The 14531-nt window shown below is 54.2% G+C and overlaps 1 protein-coding gene across 3 annotated transcripts; it reads right to left on the bottom strand.

The window, feature by feature from the left end:
- Positions 1-1373: 1373 nt before the first annotated feature.
- Positions 1374-13745, bottom strand: GMEB2 (glucocorticoid modulatory element binding protein 2). Of its 3 annotated transcripts, none has more exons than XM_057416542.1 (9): positions 13443-13745; positions 9878-9975; positions 9045-9175; positions 7406-7509; positions 5965-6122; positions 4343-4414; positions 3653-3790; positions 2994-3116; positions 1374-2895 (listed from the first exon to the last, which is right to left on the bottom strand). In XM_057416542.1, exons 1-9 carry the CDS (start codon positions 13571-13573, stop codon positions 2249-2251), a joined length of 1602 nt encoding a protein of 533 aa, XP_057272525.1. In that variant the 5' UTR covers positions 13574-13745; the 3' UTR covers positions 1374-2248. The 3 variants fall into 3 exon arrangements, with proteins under 3 accessions (XP_057272525.1, XP_057272526.1, XP_057272527.1); XM_057416543.1 differs by having other exon boundaries at positions 9045-9172; positions 13443-13743; XM_057416544.1 differs by lacking the exon at positions 13443-13745 and having other exon boundaries at positions 9045-9167.
- Positions 13746-14531: the final 786 nt, after the last annotated feature.

Genomic DNA, 14531 nt, shown 5'->3' with positions numbered 1-14531 from the left:
ATGGAGGCACTGCTGAGTGCCACAAGCACCCAGTGAGGACCCCGCCGCCTCCTGCACCGTTGCAGGATGCGGATGTCGGTGTAGGCACTGCTGCAGGGAGGCTTCTTCCCAGGATGCTGCTGCATCCACCCACATTCACAGCCCAGGCAAAGGGTGGGAAAGGAAACCTAAAGCCATCCCAGCATCCCTGAAGCAGAGCAGATGCAGTCCCTAAACCCCAGCTTTCACAGAGACTCCTGAATTACCTCCATAAAGACTCTGTGGCTGACAGCATCCACCATGGCATGGGGATGCACAGGCTGGACCAGCGGCGGTCAGTGGGCACAAGGGCAGGATGGACAGAGACACCCTCCTGCTTCACCCAGCTCACCCCAGCATCCTTTCCAACTCCAGGCACCGCTCCCTTCACAACATTCCTGTTCCTGATGGCCACATCCATCACACCAGGGGTGGAAGCAAGAACAAAACTCATTCCATGGGAACGGAATGAAAGCCCTGAGGATGGTGGGACACTGGCACAGGCTGCCCCATCCCTCAGCCATGATGACCTTCATGGGGTTGCTGTTCTGCCACGTTTCCGACCTTCCCAGCTCCTGAAATTAAAAGCATCTGTAAAGAAAACCAAAATAAAACCCTTATTCCATGAACACGTTTGGGATGAAACCGCTCCCACTCAAGGGACGGCACCAAAATCACTTAAATTCATGTGTTTGTCAGGGCCTGTACCGGTGCCAAGGGGGTTTTCTTCCTCTAGGAATCATCCACTCCTAACACAAACTCTGCTCTTGCCTTCCTGTAACAAACCCAGGCTTTTCCCCCTAAATTCCATTCCCCCAGTGCATCACCAGGCCAGCCTCACACCCAAACCCCACTCTTTATGGTTAACACCCCCCCCCAAACACAGCAATGCATCCCAACCCAGACACTCCGAGAGCACCACAGGATTTAGGGCATCCCCTAAAGGATCCTTGCGTGCATGCGGACAGCAACGTGTGCATCCTCAGCGTGCTCTGCCCTGTCCTACGCCCCCGTTGCAGCCCCAGAACACACGGAACCGGTAACACTCTCTTCAGAAAAATATTTATTAGCTCACGGAAGCGACCTCGCATCGCTGCTGCCGCCGGAGCAAGTGGGCAGAGACCCCAGCACATCCAGCACCCGACCCCTGCCCGCCGGAGGCAGCGGGAGCCCCGCTGCAGCTGCACGCGGGCCCTTGAACGGGGCCATGAGACAACGCAGCGAGTTAAAGGGTGGAAGGAGTCCTGGGGGATGGAGCACCCCGCTCCACAGTAGCTGCTCAAATCCAGCAGGGAGGGAACGGCAGCACCCGGCTCCCATGGGATGAGGCGCCCCAACGGGATGCTGGGGACCAGCCTGAGCCTGCACTCTTTAAGTGCAAGGTCCTTGGAGCGCTGTTGAGCTCAGCTCCGCACATCCAACGTTTCCCTCTCCCAGCGCATCCTTCACAAAGGGCTTTGCTTAAAAACTGCTGTTTGCATAAAAAAAAAAAATCCCCAAGAATGGATTTTTATAGAGAAAATAAGAAAGAGACCCTAAATCCTCACAAGTTACAGCTCCTCCGGCTCTCTGGGTTTCTCTCCCTCCTTCCTTCCCCCAGCAGAGCCGGGCAATGCATCACGACCACCATCACAAGCTCCCACTTGTTCCTGCCACCCCAAGCCAGCGTCACACGCGGAAGCCAAGCTCCCAGGGCCTGTGCCCGGGCTGCCATGCACAGCCTCTTCCTGCTCCCGATGGACAACCCGCTCCTGGCGTCCCCTCTCCCTCCCTGCAGCCCCTAGGGATGGGGAGCAGCATTTCCCTGACTCCCATCAGTCCGCAGCGGCCAGATCGGTGCCTGCTCAGTGCTTCACCTGCTCCTCCTTCCGCTACCTCCTTCTCCCTGCCCTGCATCCCTGGCTCCTCAATGGACACTGCTCCAGGTCCGCCTGCAGATGAGGCAGGGCTGATGAGCCAGAGCAGAATAACTATCGCAAGAGAACAGGGGAGGAAAGCTTTATACAAAAGTAAGCTTTTGGTCTCTTTTCTCTGCTCCAAACAGGGCACTTCCACCTCTCCCTTCTCCAGGCATCTTTCCTCCCCCTCCTTCCCTCTGACCTGCCCCTGGTTACCGATGTTGAGCCGCTCTGAGTCTCCTTAACCCCTGCTCCTCGTTCCACAGCGCAGCCAGGGAGAAGGCAAGTTCCACCCAGAGCACGGCCAGCGTCCCTCCAGGCACGTCCCCCCTTCACTTCTGCTCCGCCTCATCAGCCACTGCGCTCACCTCGATGGTGGCGGCGGCGTGCTCATCCCCGGTGGCCTCGGTGGCACCGGAGGGGACAGTCACGACCGTGCTCCCGCTGGGAGCCATCTGAGTCACGTTCTGGATGGCCGTGCCGAGGCCCGGCAGCGTGAGCAGCTGGAAGGGGCTCACCACCTTCACAACCGTGCTGCCGTCCTGCACGGCGGCCGTGCTCAGCACCGTCAGGTTGGAAGCGTCCGGGTGGATCTCCACCGTTCCCGGGAAGGTGGAGCCGGCGGAGGCCAGCACCGTGTACCCCCCCAGCAGCGGGGAGGCCGGGGAGTTGGTGGCAGGAGGCTGGGACGGGCTCTTCCCCAGCACCGGCGCTTGGAGGGTCGAGACCACTTTGCCCAGAGGGAGGTTGGCGAGCTGGGAGACAGGCACGCCGGGGGTGACGGCGAGCTGTGCCGGCTGCGACAGCACCTGGGAGGTGATGGCAGCGGGGCCGGAGGTGGCCCTGGTCAGCCTGGGACGTTTTAAAGGCGTGGGGACAGAGACGGGTGTGAGGGTCATGAGGACGTTGTTGAGATGCTGCGCTTTGTGCTTCAGCTCCTTCGCTCGCTTGCGGTGCTCGTCACACTGCTGCTCCAGAGCTGCAGAGGGAAGAGGGATCAGCAGCAGGGATATGGCAGCGCCCGTCCCACCACGCCTGGTTTACCATGCGCCAGCTTTAACACGTCCGTGCACTTACCTGCTAAATCCCGTGTGTACTGCTCCCTCGAGCGATCCATCTGACACTTGTGGCTGGCCAGGACCTTCTTGACCAGATCCAGCATCCCGAAGTTCTGGACTACATTGTTGAGTAAAACAGCATCTTAAAAACAAGACAGAGACCTTTGAGTGAAGCAAAATTCCCCGTGCAAATTAGCTCCAGCTTGGTAAAAAGCCCCATGACAGTGAAGACATTCAGCTGAGACAGCCAAAAGCTGATGGAAGTAAAACAGGAGGCTGGGGAAGAGGAGAGGACAAGAGAAGTCATGAGAAAGTGCAAGAGGTCACTAGAGTATAAACAGTCCTCTCCTGCTTAGCAGGGGTGATAAGGAATCTGCTGGCACGGTAGCTGGTTGCTGCATCGTTATTCTAAAGGCTTAAATTCCACCTCAGCTCCCAAGCCAAGCGCTTGCCCAGACCCAGAGCCAGTGGACTGGAATCCCAGGGCACAGGGAACTGGAGAATTGAGGCCACCTGAAGTATCCCCGAGCACAGCCAAGAGCCTGCTTGCAGAGCAGCCAGAAGTGGGATTTACTTACGATGAAACCCATGTCCCTGCAGTGCCACCAGATATCCCAGAGGAGAAAAACCCACAGGCCCCTATCCTGAAATGACCCTTGGTCGTGCCCAGGCCCTTACCACCGAGCTGCAGTGGTGGATCCTGTGCTCGCTGCTGCAAGCCCTTCATGGTCTCCACCAGCTCCTGGTGGAACTCCTGGATCACTTCTTCCAGCAGACCCGTGTCCTTCAGGCCTCGCCAGAAAGCAAAGGTGTCATCTGGAGAAAGAGAAAGCAAGGGAGAACCTCAAAAGCCTCACAGGGGTTTTAACAGTGATCCGCTCTGGGTTTCCCTTCTGGCCCCACTAAGGGCGAAGACCTGCTTGGCTGCAGGCACAGGGTACTGAGGCAAAGCCCAAGGAGGGGCAGCTGGAAAAGGACTCGCTTTCCCCATCCTCTGGCACACACAAAGAGGACACTGATGCTACAAGAAGTGCTCAGAGAGCACCAGAGCAGCAAGAAGGATTTTATGACTCCCCTGATTTGATTTTCTTTTTTCCCCTAGAGCCACACCAAGCGCTCGGCCTTAGCTTCGACATCTTAGTGCTGAGGAACAACCTCATCCCAAGACAATGCTGCAGTCACACCTCACACAGGCAGGATATAACACAGCAGTACGTGCCCATAAGAAGCAACCGGATAATCCCAGTGGATCCTCAAGCAGAGCTGCTCCAGCAAGAGGAATCCTGCGCCTCATCCCTGCTGTTTCCCTCTTTCCCTACATCTCCTCCATCCTCTGCAATGCTGAGCCCAGCAGATCCCAAGCAGTACCTCCAATGCTGGTGCTCCAGTCGCTGGCATCCTCACATGTTTCTATGGTAATCGTAGCTGGGGATCCGTTCACTGCAACCAATAGCAAAAGAAGAGAAGAAAAAACCCCAAATCCTGATTTTCCTGTGTGTTTCACGGGCTCTTTCCAAGGGAAGCATTCCCTCCCTCACGCCTGGGACTTCTCCTTTTCATTTCTGTTTGACCAGAGCTCTCGGAGCTGAATGAGACGGGCAGGGTTGCTGTGCCAGCATGAGTTATTTTTTCCACACTGGAGTGCAGCACCCCAGGGGTTACTTCTGCAACCCTTGCACAAGAACACATGCCCACGAGCAGCACTTCCCTCTCATTCCCTGCACACACACAGGAACTGCTTAGAGCAAAAGTCAAACAGATTTAGACTCTGTGTTCCTTTTGGCTATCCTTTTGTAGGACTGGGATGTCTGGAGGGTTTCTAAAGCCTGGAAGGGGAGAGCATCCTCCCATGGGATGCAGGGGGGCTCCCTCCCTCCCTCCAGCTCTGCCAAATCTCAGGGATTTTGTTACCATAGAGCCAAGGGAACCAGCGTCACTTGAGCCGTGGCAGAAGCAGGATGAATGGGAATGTGGCCAGAGACCCACAGTGCTGCACGGAGAGTTTAATGCTCAGCCGCTGCCATTAAACCCAATTACTCTGCTCCTTTACCCTGCAGCCTTCAGGGCTCTGGTTATTCCAGCACAGCCCAGCAGCCTGGGAAGCATCTCCCCTTTAGCAAGCAGATGCCCACGCCTAAGAGGAGGCTTAGACAGGCTGCATCATGCATCGGCACCAGCATCCCCGCCACAACCCCAGGCCGTGGTCCCAAGGGGCTCGCTCTGTCCTTGCTCTCCTCCCAGACACCATCAGGAGCACGGGATGTGGGGCTCCTTGGGGGCTCAGGAGCAATAGGAGTTAAGAAACGTAAAAGCACTTAGAAATTAGAAAGCTTTCCAATAATAAAGCTGCCTGTAATTATAGGTAAAATTAAATTTAGGTCTACGGCTGCGCAGCCACAACAGCATTTAAATCCAGTTTTATGAACTGCATAGATGAGTGTAGATTGAAATAAGGCTCTATTGTATCCCCTAGTTCTCTTTAATCTCTCATCAGACAAAGCAGCCAGGGAGCCCTAAATGAAAACCTCTAAATTGTTCCAGAAGTCAAGTTATTGCTGGAAGGAGAAGGGACTCCTGCTCTGGCACCCTGCATGGCAGGAGAAGCCAAGCTGATCCCTGCTTCCCGGGATGAGCCCTACGGACACAGTTCCAAGGAAAGAAGGGAACTTCATCGAGCAACCACTATTGTTCTCTTACAGACTAACTGCAGTCTTCTCTGCTTCAGTTACCCAGTTAGGGGTAAGGCAGGACAGCTCTTTGGATCATGCAGTGTTACAGAGCAACTAGGTGAGTTACTGCATCTCTGCTGAGATGCTCTAACAACGGCTCTGCTATGGGGAATCCTGCAACAGAGCAGGGAGAGGAAGCAGAGGATGAAACAACCCACAAAGCCAGGAAGAGGCAACAGTGTGGGCAGTTGGTTAGGCAGCATTTTTGTGCTTTAGTGCTTCAATGCCCCTGTTTTGGGGGTGAGGAACGGCTGGACGTACCATCCGCAGAGGCGGGGGTGAGAGGGATGTACTCAGTTGATGCCTGGCTGGTCAAGGACACCCTGGCTCCAGTCAGGTCGATTTTGGTGCTCCGACACGTGTTGGAACAGACCTTTGTGTGCTGGTAGAAATCCAGCTCTCCTGAGTCCATGATCTTCCTGAAAGACAGGGAGCAAGCACAGGGACAGGCACATCAGCAGGAGCAGAGAGCTCCGAGATGCAGCTCCTGGCAGCCTTCACCCCCAAACTTCTCCAAGTTCCAGATGAAAAGCCAAAGCCAGGAGAGCAGGCAGAGGCAAGAGAGTGAATTTCCCTTGCTGGGACTGATGAGCTCCTGGCTTGTTGAGGGATGAAGAAAAGAAGGTCCCAGACTGGTTCCACCAGCACCTTCCCCCTGTGCACACCTGCAGCTTCCAGCACAAGGGGGGCTGAAGTCTCAGCTCAGGGTGAGACAGCACAAAGTCTCCTCCTTCCCTTTTTGACTCTACACCTCAAAAAGAGATGGGGCATAACCCTATTTATAAGCTCAAATAAGGCCTCTCAGCTTAAGCAAAGGAGGTTGCGACATCGGTGTATGACATCTTCCCAGCAAGCATGTTGTCTCCAAAGCATCCCCAGGCTTTGGCAGCCAACAGCCACCTGAGCTTCCCAAGATTTGCTCTCATGGGTTTGCCTCCACACATTCCTCATGAAGTTTTTCCCTTGAAAGACCTGCCTTGCCAAAGCATGCATAAGCCTATTATGCAAAATCTACGTGGAGCAAAAGCTGCTTAGAAGGAATATGGGAGACGCCTGCATTGAAGCAGAAGAATGAAGGCGAAGGCAATGTCACCCTGTGAGATGAGTGCAAACCCACCAGCAACTCCCAGGGAAAGAGGTGATGCTTTTGCATCCTGCCTGCAGGCAGAGCCAGACTTTAATTAAACCACAGTCTCAGGCTGGTGCTCATGAAGACCATAGAAGAATTAAATTACTGTAGTTAAGACTAGAGAAGAGAAACGCTTGCATAAATAAGCTTTGAGTAATTCCTTGGTGCAGAAAAAAAGGAAAGCAACATGAAGCACACATGCTGCAATGGGAGTGTTAGTGGATGACCGATGGACATCCTTTTGATGGGTGACATGGAGAACCTGCAGACAGCACAGCCTAACCACCAGAGGCCATTAAAATCTTCAATGGTTTTATGCCAGCTGGGAACTTGATGTGGTTCACGTCCTAAAAGGACTGCGGAAACGCTTCTTAGCCCAAACCATTCCCTAGGCACAAGGATAAAGCAAAGCCATTGGACAGACCACACTTGGGGCCAGGCTGTTATTAAGACAAACATCCAGTGGTGCATTTGCTCCCTCAGCAGCGAAACAACCGTGCCAAGGGCTCTGTCCTACCCCACCGTTATCCCCCAGGGAGAAGAAGCCTCCACTGCTCCTCTGTGGATACAAACCGGAGCATGATCCCATTCATCCGAATCGCCCGCTTCCAGTCCTTCAGGGTAGACTTGCCCGCCAAGTGGACAAACTCCTTGGGACTAATGAGGTGATCGTCAAACTGCAAAGGGCAGAAGTGCAACATCAGTGTCACAAGCCATAAACCAGCCGCAGGGCTGCCCTGCGAGCACGAGTCCACAAGCTCGTGATGCCCCGGTGGCATTTCCTGGTACCCAGCGGTGGGCTGCAGCCACATCACTGCCTCCACGTGCTCTTTAAGGAATACCACCAAACCAGATGGCTGACGCACGCTTCCCCACCTTAGAGAACATTATTAAAGGCAAATATTGCTCTCATGGATGGCTGGTGAACAGCTGCTCAAAGCCAAGGCTTTGGGAGGGTGTGGAGCAGAGGAATTTGCTGCGTGACCAAGCCCAGGCAGGAAAAACACTCCATAGCTTGTGCAAACTGCCATGAACAGCAGTGACCTGCCCGTGCTCCACTCCACAATGAAACCCAGGCTGTCGCTGCTCATGTTTCAGTCCAGGGGCACTCTACACCCCACACGAGTGAAGGACGGAGAGGCCCAAGTGGTCTTTGGCCTCCTGCTACCGCGCACAACCAGCGCTATCAGGGAAACCTCTGGCCTCTCTCACAGCTCACACCCACTTCCACCGAAAACCAGCTGCAGGGAGTTGGCACACACTGTATCAGCAGCCAGCTCTTCCCCTCCTTCTACTGCCCTACACACCCAGCTGTGCCTGAACCCATGCGCTGCCCTAAAGGCAACCTGCAGAATCATAGAACACCACGTTGGAAGGGACCTCAAGGATCATCTGGTCCAAGCTTCTTGGCAAAGCATGATCCTAACTAGATGGCCCAGCAGCCTGTCCAGCTGAATCTTAAAAGGGTTCAACAGTGGGAAGAATCAGGCAGTCCTCTAAAGAGCTGCTTTAAAGCCCATCTCAAAGGATTTCCCAAGTCCAGGCCTCCTCCTTTCAATGCTCCTGTTGACAAGCATGGAGCTTACTCATCATTAGTAAATGAGAACCTGCTTCTCTGAACACGTATATGGGTTTCAGTACAGAGAGGAGAGTGATTTTAGGCAGCAGCAGCAGCATTAGGTGCAGCAGGACTTGTCCTCTGCCTCGGGGACGGAAAAGACCATCTCTCTTATGAGTGGCAAGGACCTTTGGAAAGCCCTTTTGCAAGGGAGCCCAGAAGAGACGCTCCCTCAGCAGGTATTGTTTAGCCCATGTACAAATGCCAGCAATGCCTCACTCGTTGTATGGTCCTGAGCTCATGCAAATTTTAACCATGAGTTATCCAGGGCACGGCAGAAGCTGTTCACTTGGCCCCCTACCTATAAACTCCTCAACCTTCAAACTGAGCAGACACTGGAAGCGCCCGATTTTCCCAATCTTTCCAATAATGCAGTTAAATTGAAGCTGCATCTCTCCAGGCAGGACTGCTCAGCTTGGCTGAAGAGACAAATATCAGGTCCCACAGTACCAAAACCTCCTCCTTTCCAACCATGACACGGCTGTGATGTGAAGCGGCTCACCAAAGCTCAGCAAAACCAGGCCAAGCCAGGTGAGCTGGCAACACAGGCAAGGGAAGGCATCAGTCCAGCACCAGGGGGGGCTTCATTCTCACCTGCACACACTTCACATTGATCCCTGGGCACACAAACTTTCTCCAGATGAGGTTGGCTTTGCTGTCCCCGCAGGTGATGGGGTAGACAATCTCTGCCTCCAAACTGTCCTCATCTTCAGCCATCTTCACTTCTCACAGGGAACAGCAGAGGGGACAGATCAAAACGAAACGTGAGTCACAGCCTCCCATTCCACACCCAACACATGCAATGAGAAAGCAGTTCTAAAGCTCAGCATTACAAACCACACGTGTACCCAGTGCGTGGTGGGGGGAGCGATGGGGTTTGTGGCCACCACTCACTTGCACTTGGCTACCAAAGCACCCAACCACCCCCATTTCTCAGGTGAAACAGCCCAGGTGAGGAATCAGCAGCCAGGGCTGGAAAAAAGATCACTTCCTGATAAAAGGAATTGGCTGGTTGTGTAATTACAAAGTCACCCTTGGTTTTAAACTGTTTCAAGTCAACTCCAGCCCAGCTGGCCGCAATCTTTGCTCACTACATTCACTGGTAAGCAAAGCCAGCAAGCTTGCTGCAAAGCTGAGATCCCCACCACGAACTAGATGTGCAGGAGCCAGCAGCAACAGCCAGGCTCAGGGACTCATCCTGCACCAGGAGAGGGCAGCAGCAGCCCAGCCAGCAGCTGCCAGCTCCTGCCACCCAGCCCTTGCACCTCCTGGGCTCCCCTGGGTGCTAGGGAGAGCATCCCTGGTACCCCAAGAGAGCATCCCCAGCAGCTGGACCCTACCAGCAGCACCAGCACAGGGCTGTGCCACGTTGGGGTGATGGAGCTGGTGCAGCTCAACCAAGGGGCTATATCAGGGGCTGCACCTACCTAGGACTGCTTCCTTCAGATGCGTGGAAGCTGTAAAGGCGGCAGCAGCTGCAGCAGCTGCATTTTCAGTCTCCAATGTGTCTTCATTTATGTCACCACTGGTACGAGAGTCAGAGAAGCAGAGTTAAGCCACATGGAAATGCCACCCCATCAGTGCCCCATGGAGACACTGCCCCGAGCCACTCGCACTGCATTTTCCCACGAGCTTGAAGTCAGCTCTGGCTTTGAGAGGCTCAGCTCCAGTTTCCCATAGGCAGATGAAGAGCCCCGCAGCAGGACCACTGCCAGCAGCCCGGCCGGCTCCTCCTTGCCTCCCTTTTAAACCCAGCCCCAGCGAGCTGCTCCAGTGCAGCGGGAGCTGCTGTGGAGGGATGCTGTCAGCACAGCCCCTTGCTCACAAGGTGCTGCCAGCCCCTTGTAGCTTTGCTTGAGAAGATCTCCCCAGGACAAACACGTGTGAAACATGCTGCTGCTGCCAGGGCAATGGACTGCCCGAATCCCCTGCTACACGGGGTGCTCCCAGAGCAGAACCTCAAAGAGCTGCTAATACACTACAAAGGAGTTTGACAAACCCTAAAACAGGAGATCCAAGATAATGTGAGCCACGGAACCTCATGATAAACCTCTGAGCCTCTTTCAACTTGATATACTCAATGCATTAGTAACTAGTACGTGGCTATCAGAGTTGGGCTTGTTCAGCCTGCAGAAGAGAAGGCTTCAGAGAGACCTTACAGCAGCTCCAGCGCCTAAAGGGGCTACAGGAAACCTGGAGAGGGGCTTTGGACAAGGGCCTGAAGGGACAGGCCAAGGGGAATGGCTTTAACCTGCCCGAGGGGAGACTGAGATGAGCTCTTAGGCAGAAGCTCTTCCCTGTGAGGGTGCTGAGGCGCTGGCACAGGGTGCCCAGAGAAGCTGTGGCTGCCCCATCCCTGGCAGTGTTCAAGGCCAGGTTGGACAGGGTCTGGTGCAACCTGCTCTAGTGGAAGGTATCCCATGCTGATACCCATATGATCCAACCTGTGCATCACAGCCAGCTCTCAGCAGGGACCATTCCTGATCTGTTTTAAGATTTGGTTTTGCTATGGAAGATGTCCAATTACTGTAGCAAGCTTGTCCTGCAAGGGTGGGGAGGAAACAACAGTTAACTCTTCACATCCTTCAGCATATTAACTTCCCAAGGAAGACTGTAAGGAGAAAACAAACCCGAAATCTACCCTCGTTTGGTACCACGTGAACTGAAAGGCTGGACCTAGTGACTCACTGGCAACCACACTCCCCACCCGTGGCGCCACGGGGACAAGCAAATTCAGGAGCAACTGGTTTTTCCATCCTGACCTCCTAACACACAGCTAGGGTGGAACTGCAGCTTCAAAGCACCCTTCCCTTGCCAGTTGCAGAGCAGGCACCTGGTGAGGAGCAGCACCGAGATAAGGGCATTGGTGTGGACAGAGCTCAGCCTCCCTGGGTGAGTAATTCAGGAGATGCTGCTTCAAAGGCCAGGTGGGACATTACACTGCCCCTGCCCAAACACACAGACCCCAAGGAGGGCAAGGTGCTGGGCATTTGCACATGGGTGAGTGTTAGAGGTAGCAATCTGACATGAGAAAAAGGGAAGAATTATAACCTGGGTTTTCCTCGTCAGTTTGCTGCGTGGTTCTTGCATTTCTCCAAGTGCATTTGGAGAAAAGCCAGCAGTTCCACTTCAGCAGGGTGCCAAGAGGCAGCAGCCACATCTGATGTGCAAAGCCCCGCACTCCCCGACTCTGGAATCCCACCAGATCAAAAACCTCCACTGACTTATCAGAAGAAAAAACCCAGCAGAAGGCCAGCACCTGAAATGGAGCTTCCTCCAGGACTCATCGCATCGACACCACTCCAAAAAGTAATCAAAAGGCATGACTGGATTGGGATAAATAACCCAGCCCACATGTGCCACCCCATCCTCCAGGGAGAAACAAGCTTCTACAGCTTCTATGAAAAGCAGCCTGTGTCTGCTATGGAGATGTAATTGGGTGGGGAAGAGAAAACCACAAAAGAAGGGCGAGTTTCTCCACCCTGCTTCCCCCATCCCATTCCAGAGGGACAGACTGAGGCAGATGGAAGAGCAGGAGAAGCCTCAAACACCTCCCAGGCCCCAGGAGTGCATCCCACCAAGCTGGTCCTGCCTTCGCTGGTTGCCATGACGAAGCCAGGGGAGGATGGCTCTCATCTTCCTCCCCGGGAGGATCCATCAGCCAGATGGAAGAGAAGAGAGTGTGTGCTGATAAAGCAGTGGGCTTGTCCCCTGTCTCCTCCACTCCTGCCTTGCCTGGAACCTTGAGAGAGAAAAACAAAGTCCCCACCAGAAACCTGCACTGGGAATGCTGATCAGGAACACAAGCACCTCATTAGAGCCTCAAGGACAGATCCCTTCCAATCGCAGATGAAAGAGAAAAGCTTCTTGATGGCTGTTACTGTTTCCCCACTCCCCTCTGCCTTTTCCAGTCAATCTTAAGAACACATGAACTAATTAAGCTCTTCACCACTGGTTGCATAATCTCTTTTTCTTAAATAGCAAAACCCTACCCAAAGGAGCACTAGAAAGGAAGAGGCGGCCCCCAAGCTGAGCTTGGTTTCTAAGTACCACATAAGACAAGTTGAAAGCCCTCTGCCCGTGTGAGGAGTGACTGAGCCAAAGCAGAGGAATCCCAGCCTGTGCTTGCAGCCACTTTTCCTACGCCAGCTGGGGCTACAAAGAGGAAACAGAGGGAGAAGGAGGCAGTGCTGCTGCCCAAGGCTATGGAGAGACCACTGGTGGCTCCTGCTGCCCCCCACCAGCCCCACAGCCCTGCTTGTGAGGGAAGTCCCAGCAGCTGGCACAATAGGAGTTGGGCAGGTTTTGCTTCATGAGCCCAAGATCTATGTCATTCCCATCAACCTGTTACTGTCCTGGAGCACGGGGGAGCAAGGAGCCTGCCCACCAGCCCTTCCTCAGAGAGATGCATGGAAAAATCCCAGGGAATCTCTTGGAGCCTGCTAAAATAAGCTCCACTCTGCTGTAGCTAAATAAAATTCATCCTCCCTCCACTGTGTTAGGGCTGAATGGCTCCCGACCATTCAAGGGACATCCAGGAGAGGATGAGAAAAGGTTTCCAAAGGAAAACAGGAGGGAAATAAGAGAGAAAGGAAATCAAACTGCTTGAGCCAGCCTCTGTGCTCCTGGACAACACCACACTGCCTCACATGGGTCTGCAAAGGCTCAGAGCCACATTAAAACCAGAAACCACTCTGCATCCAAAGCCACATCCCAAGTTTCACATCTGGCTGCCTCTCCACTGAGGGAGCTAAGGAAGTTACCATAGGGCAGGCAGCAAGGAGTGGAGCCTTTCATCCCCACCATCCAAAGAGCATCAGTGAGAACCTAACAAAGAACCAGAGACTGGCCAGGCATCACTGAGGTCCCTGCTGTGAGAAGTGATGCAGGAGGAAGGAGCAGGGGATGAAACACACCCAGCCCTGCTCAGCACAACCAGGGTGGGAGGGCTCCCAGCCCATCACCTCGGTGAACACCAGCTCTGTCTCTTACCCGTGCTGGGACAGGTTGGTGGTGACCAGCACCGTCTTGACCTCCTCCACGCCGCCTCCATCCACAGCACCGTCGGGCGTTGTCACCACCACCACCTCCTCCATGTGAACACTGACATCCGGAGTTGCCATCACGAGGTCTCTGCCTGTGGAAACATAAAGGGAAGCCCCATGTCAAGAGGTCTTCCTGCTAAAATCAGTCACGGAAGGACCATCAGTGTGGTGGGAGCAAGGGGAGGGGAGGCTGCAGGGAATCTGTGCTCTGAAAGGAAAGGGATTAGCAAATCCCCAACTGCTGCATCCCAAGAGGAGGGATGACAGAAGGCTTGTAATCCAGCACCCACTGCAGGCCGGGTGAGGGTGATGGGCACAGTAAGAGACCACAGGTGGTGAGGGACAAAGTGTGGGAGCAGATGCGAAGCAAAGAACTGGTCCCGGCCTTCACCAGAAGCTCTCTGAAGGTACTCAGCTTGAAGGTGTGCTTCCAACTGTATTCCAAACTGCCTTGGAAGGGTTTCAGGAGCTCACACTGCCTCCTCCATGGCAGAAATTGGGACCGTCCCCTCCTCCAAAGTCACACATACAAAAAGATTCAAACTCAAAGAGCACTTGAAGCCTGCACCACAACGTGACACCTGGAAACTAAATCAAGGTGTGATAAACCAGCGCTAGATTTCAGTGCTTGAAACCCTGCACATCCTGTACTTCATGCACATGAAGAACCTGGGGGGAAACCCCGAATCCTGGTTGACTGCAGGCACGAGGAGCCGTGCACCTTCCTGCGCCCATGGTTGTGCTCCAGCCCCACTGCTGCAGCCTCCGCACCTGGAGCACAGCGCAACAAACACACGGGGGAAGCCCCGGTGCTCGGGGATGCCATCGCCCACCCCTGCTGCCAGCTCAGCCCCGGGCCTGCTTCCCCCGGGATTCCAGGTGACTCTGGAAGGGAAAGCAGGTTTTAAGCCATTTAAGTAATAAGAGAGGGCAGAAAGGGAAACAAATACCCTTTAGGAACACATGCGTGTGTAAGCACCCCCCAAACACCCCGGCTGTTGTTAACGTTATGAGGATAGCACGATAAAACTTTGCA

The sequence above is a fragment of the Pezoporus wallicus genome, unplaced genomic scaffold (assembly GCF_028554395.1).
Source record: "Pezoporus wallicus isolate ANWC-B61680 ecotype Strahan unplaced genomic scaffold, APGP_CSIRO_Pwel_v1 contig_13399, whole genome shotgun sequence".
In the NCBI taxonomy this organism is placed as follows: Eukaryota; Metazoa; Chordata; class Aves; order Psittaciformes; family Psittacidae; genus Pezoporus; species Pezoporus wallicus.
Note: the sequence above shows the minus strand (reverse complement) of the source record. Positions and strands in the feature narration are given on the sequence as shown.

Bases quoted from the DNA above. Each gene is read 5' to 3' on its own strand.
- GMEB2 (XM_057416542.1), bottom strand. From the start codon at position 13,573: ATGGCAACTCCGGATGTCAGTGTTCACATGGAGGAGGTGGTGGTGGTG. The intron at 9,176-9,877 runs GTAGGTGCAGCC...GTTCCCTGTGAG, and splicing joins TCTGAAGGAAGCAGTCCTAG to AAGTGAAGATGGCTGAAGAT. The intron at 7,510-9,044 runs GTGAGAATGAAG...TGCCCTTTGCAG, and splicing joins TCAATGTGAAGTGTGTGCAG to TTTGACGATCACCTCATTAG.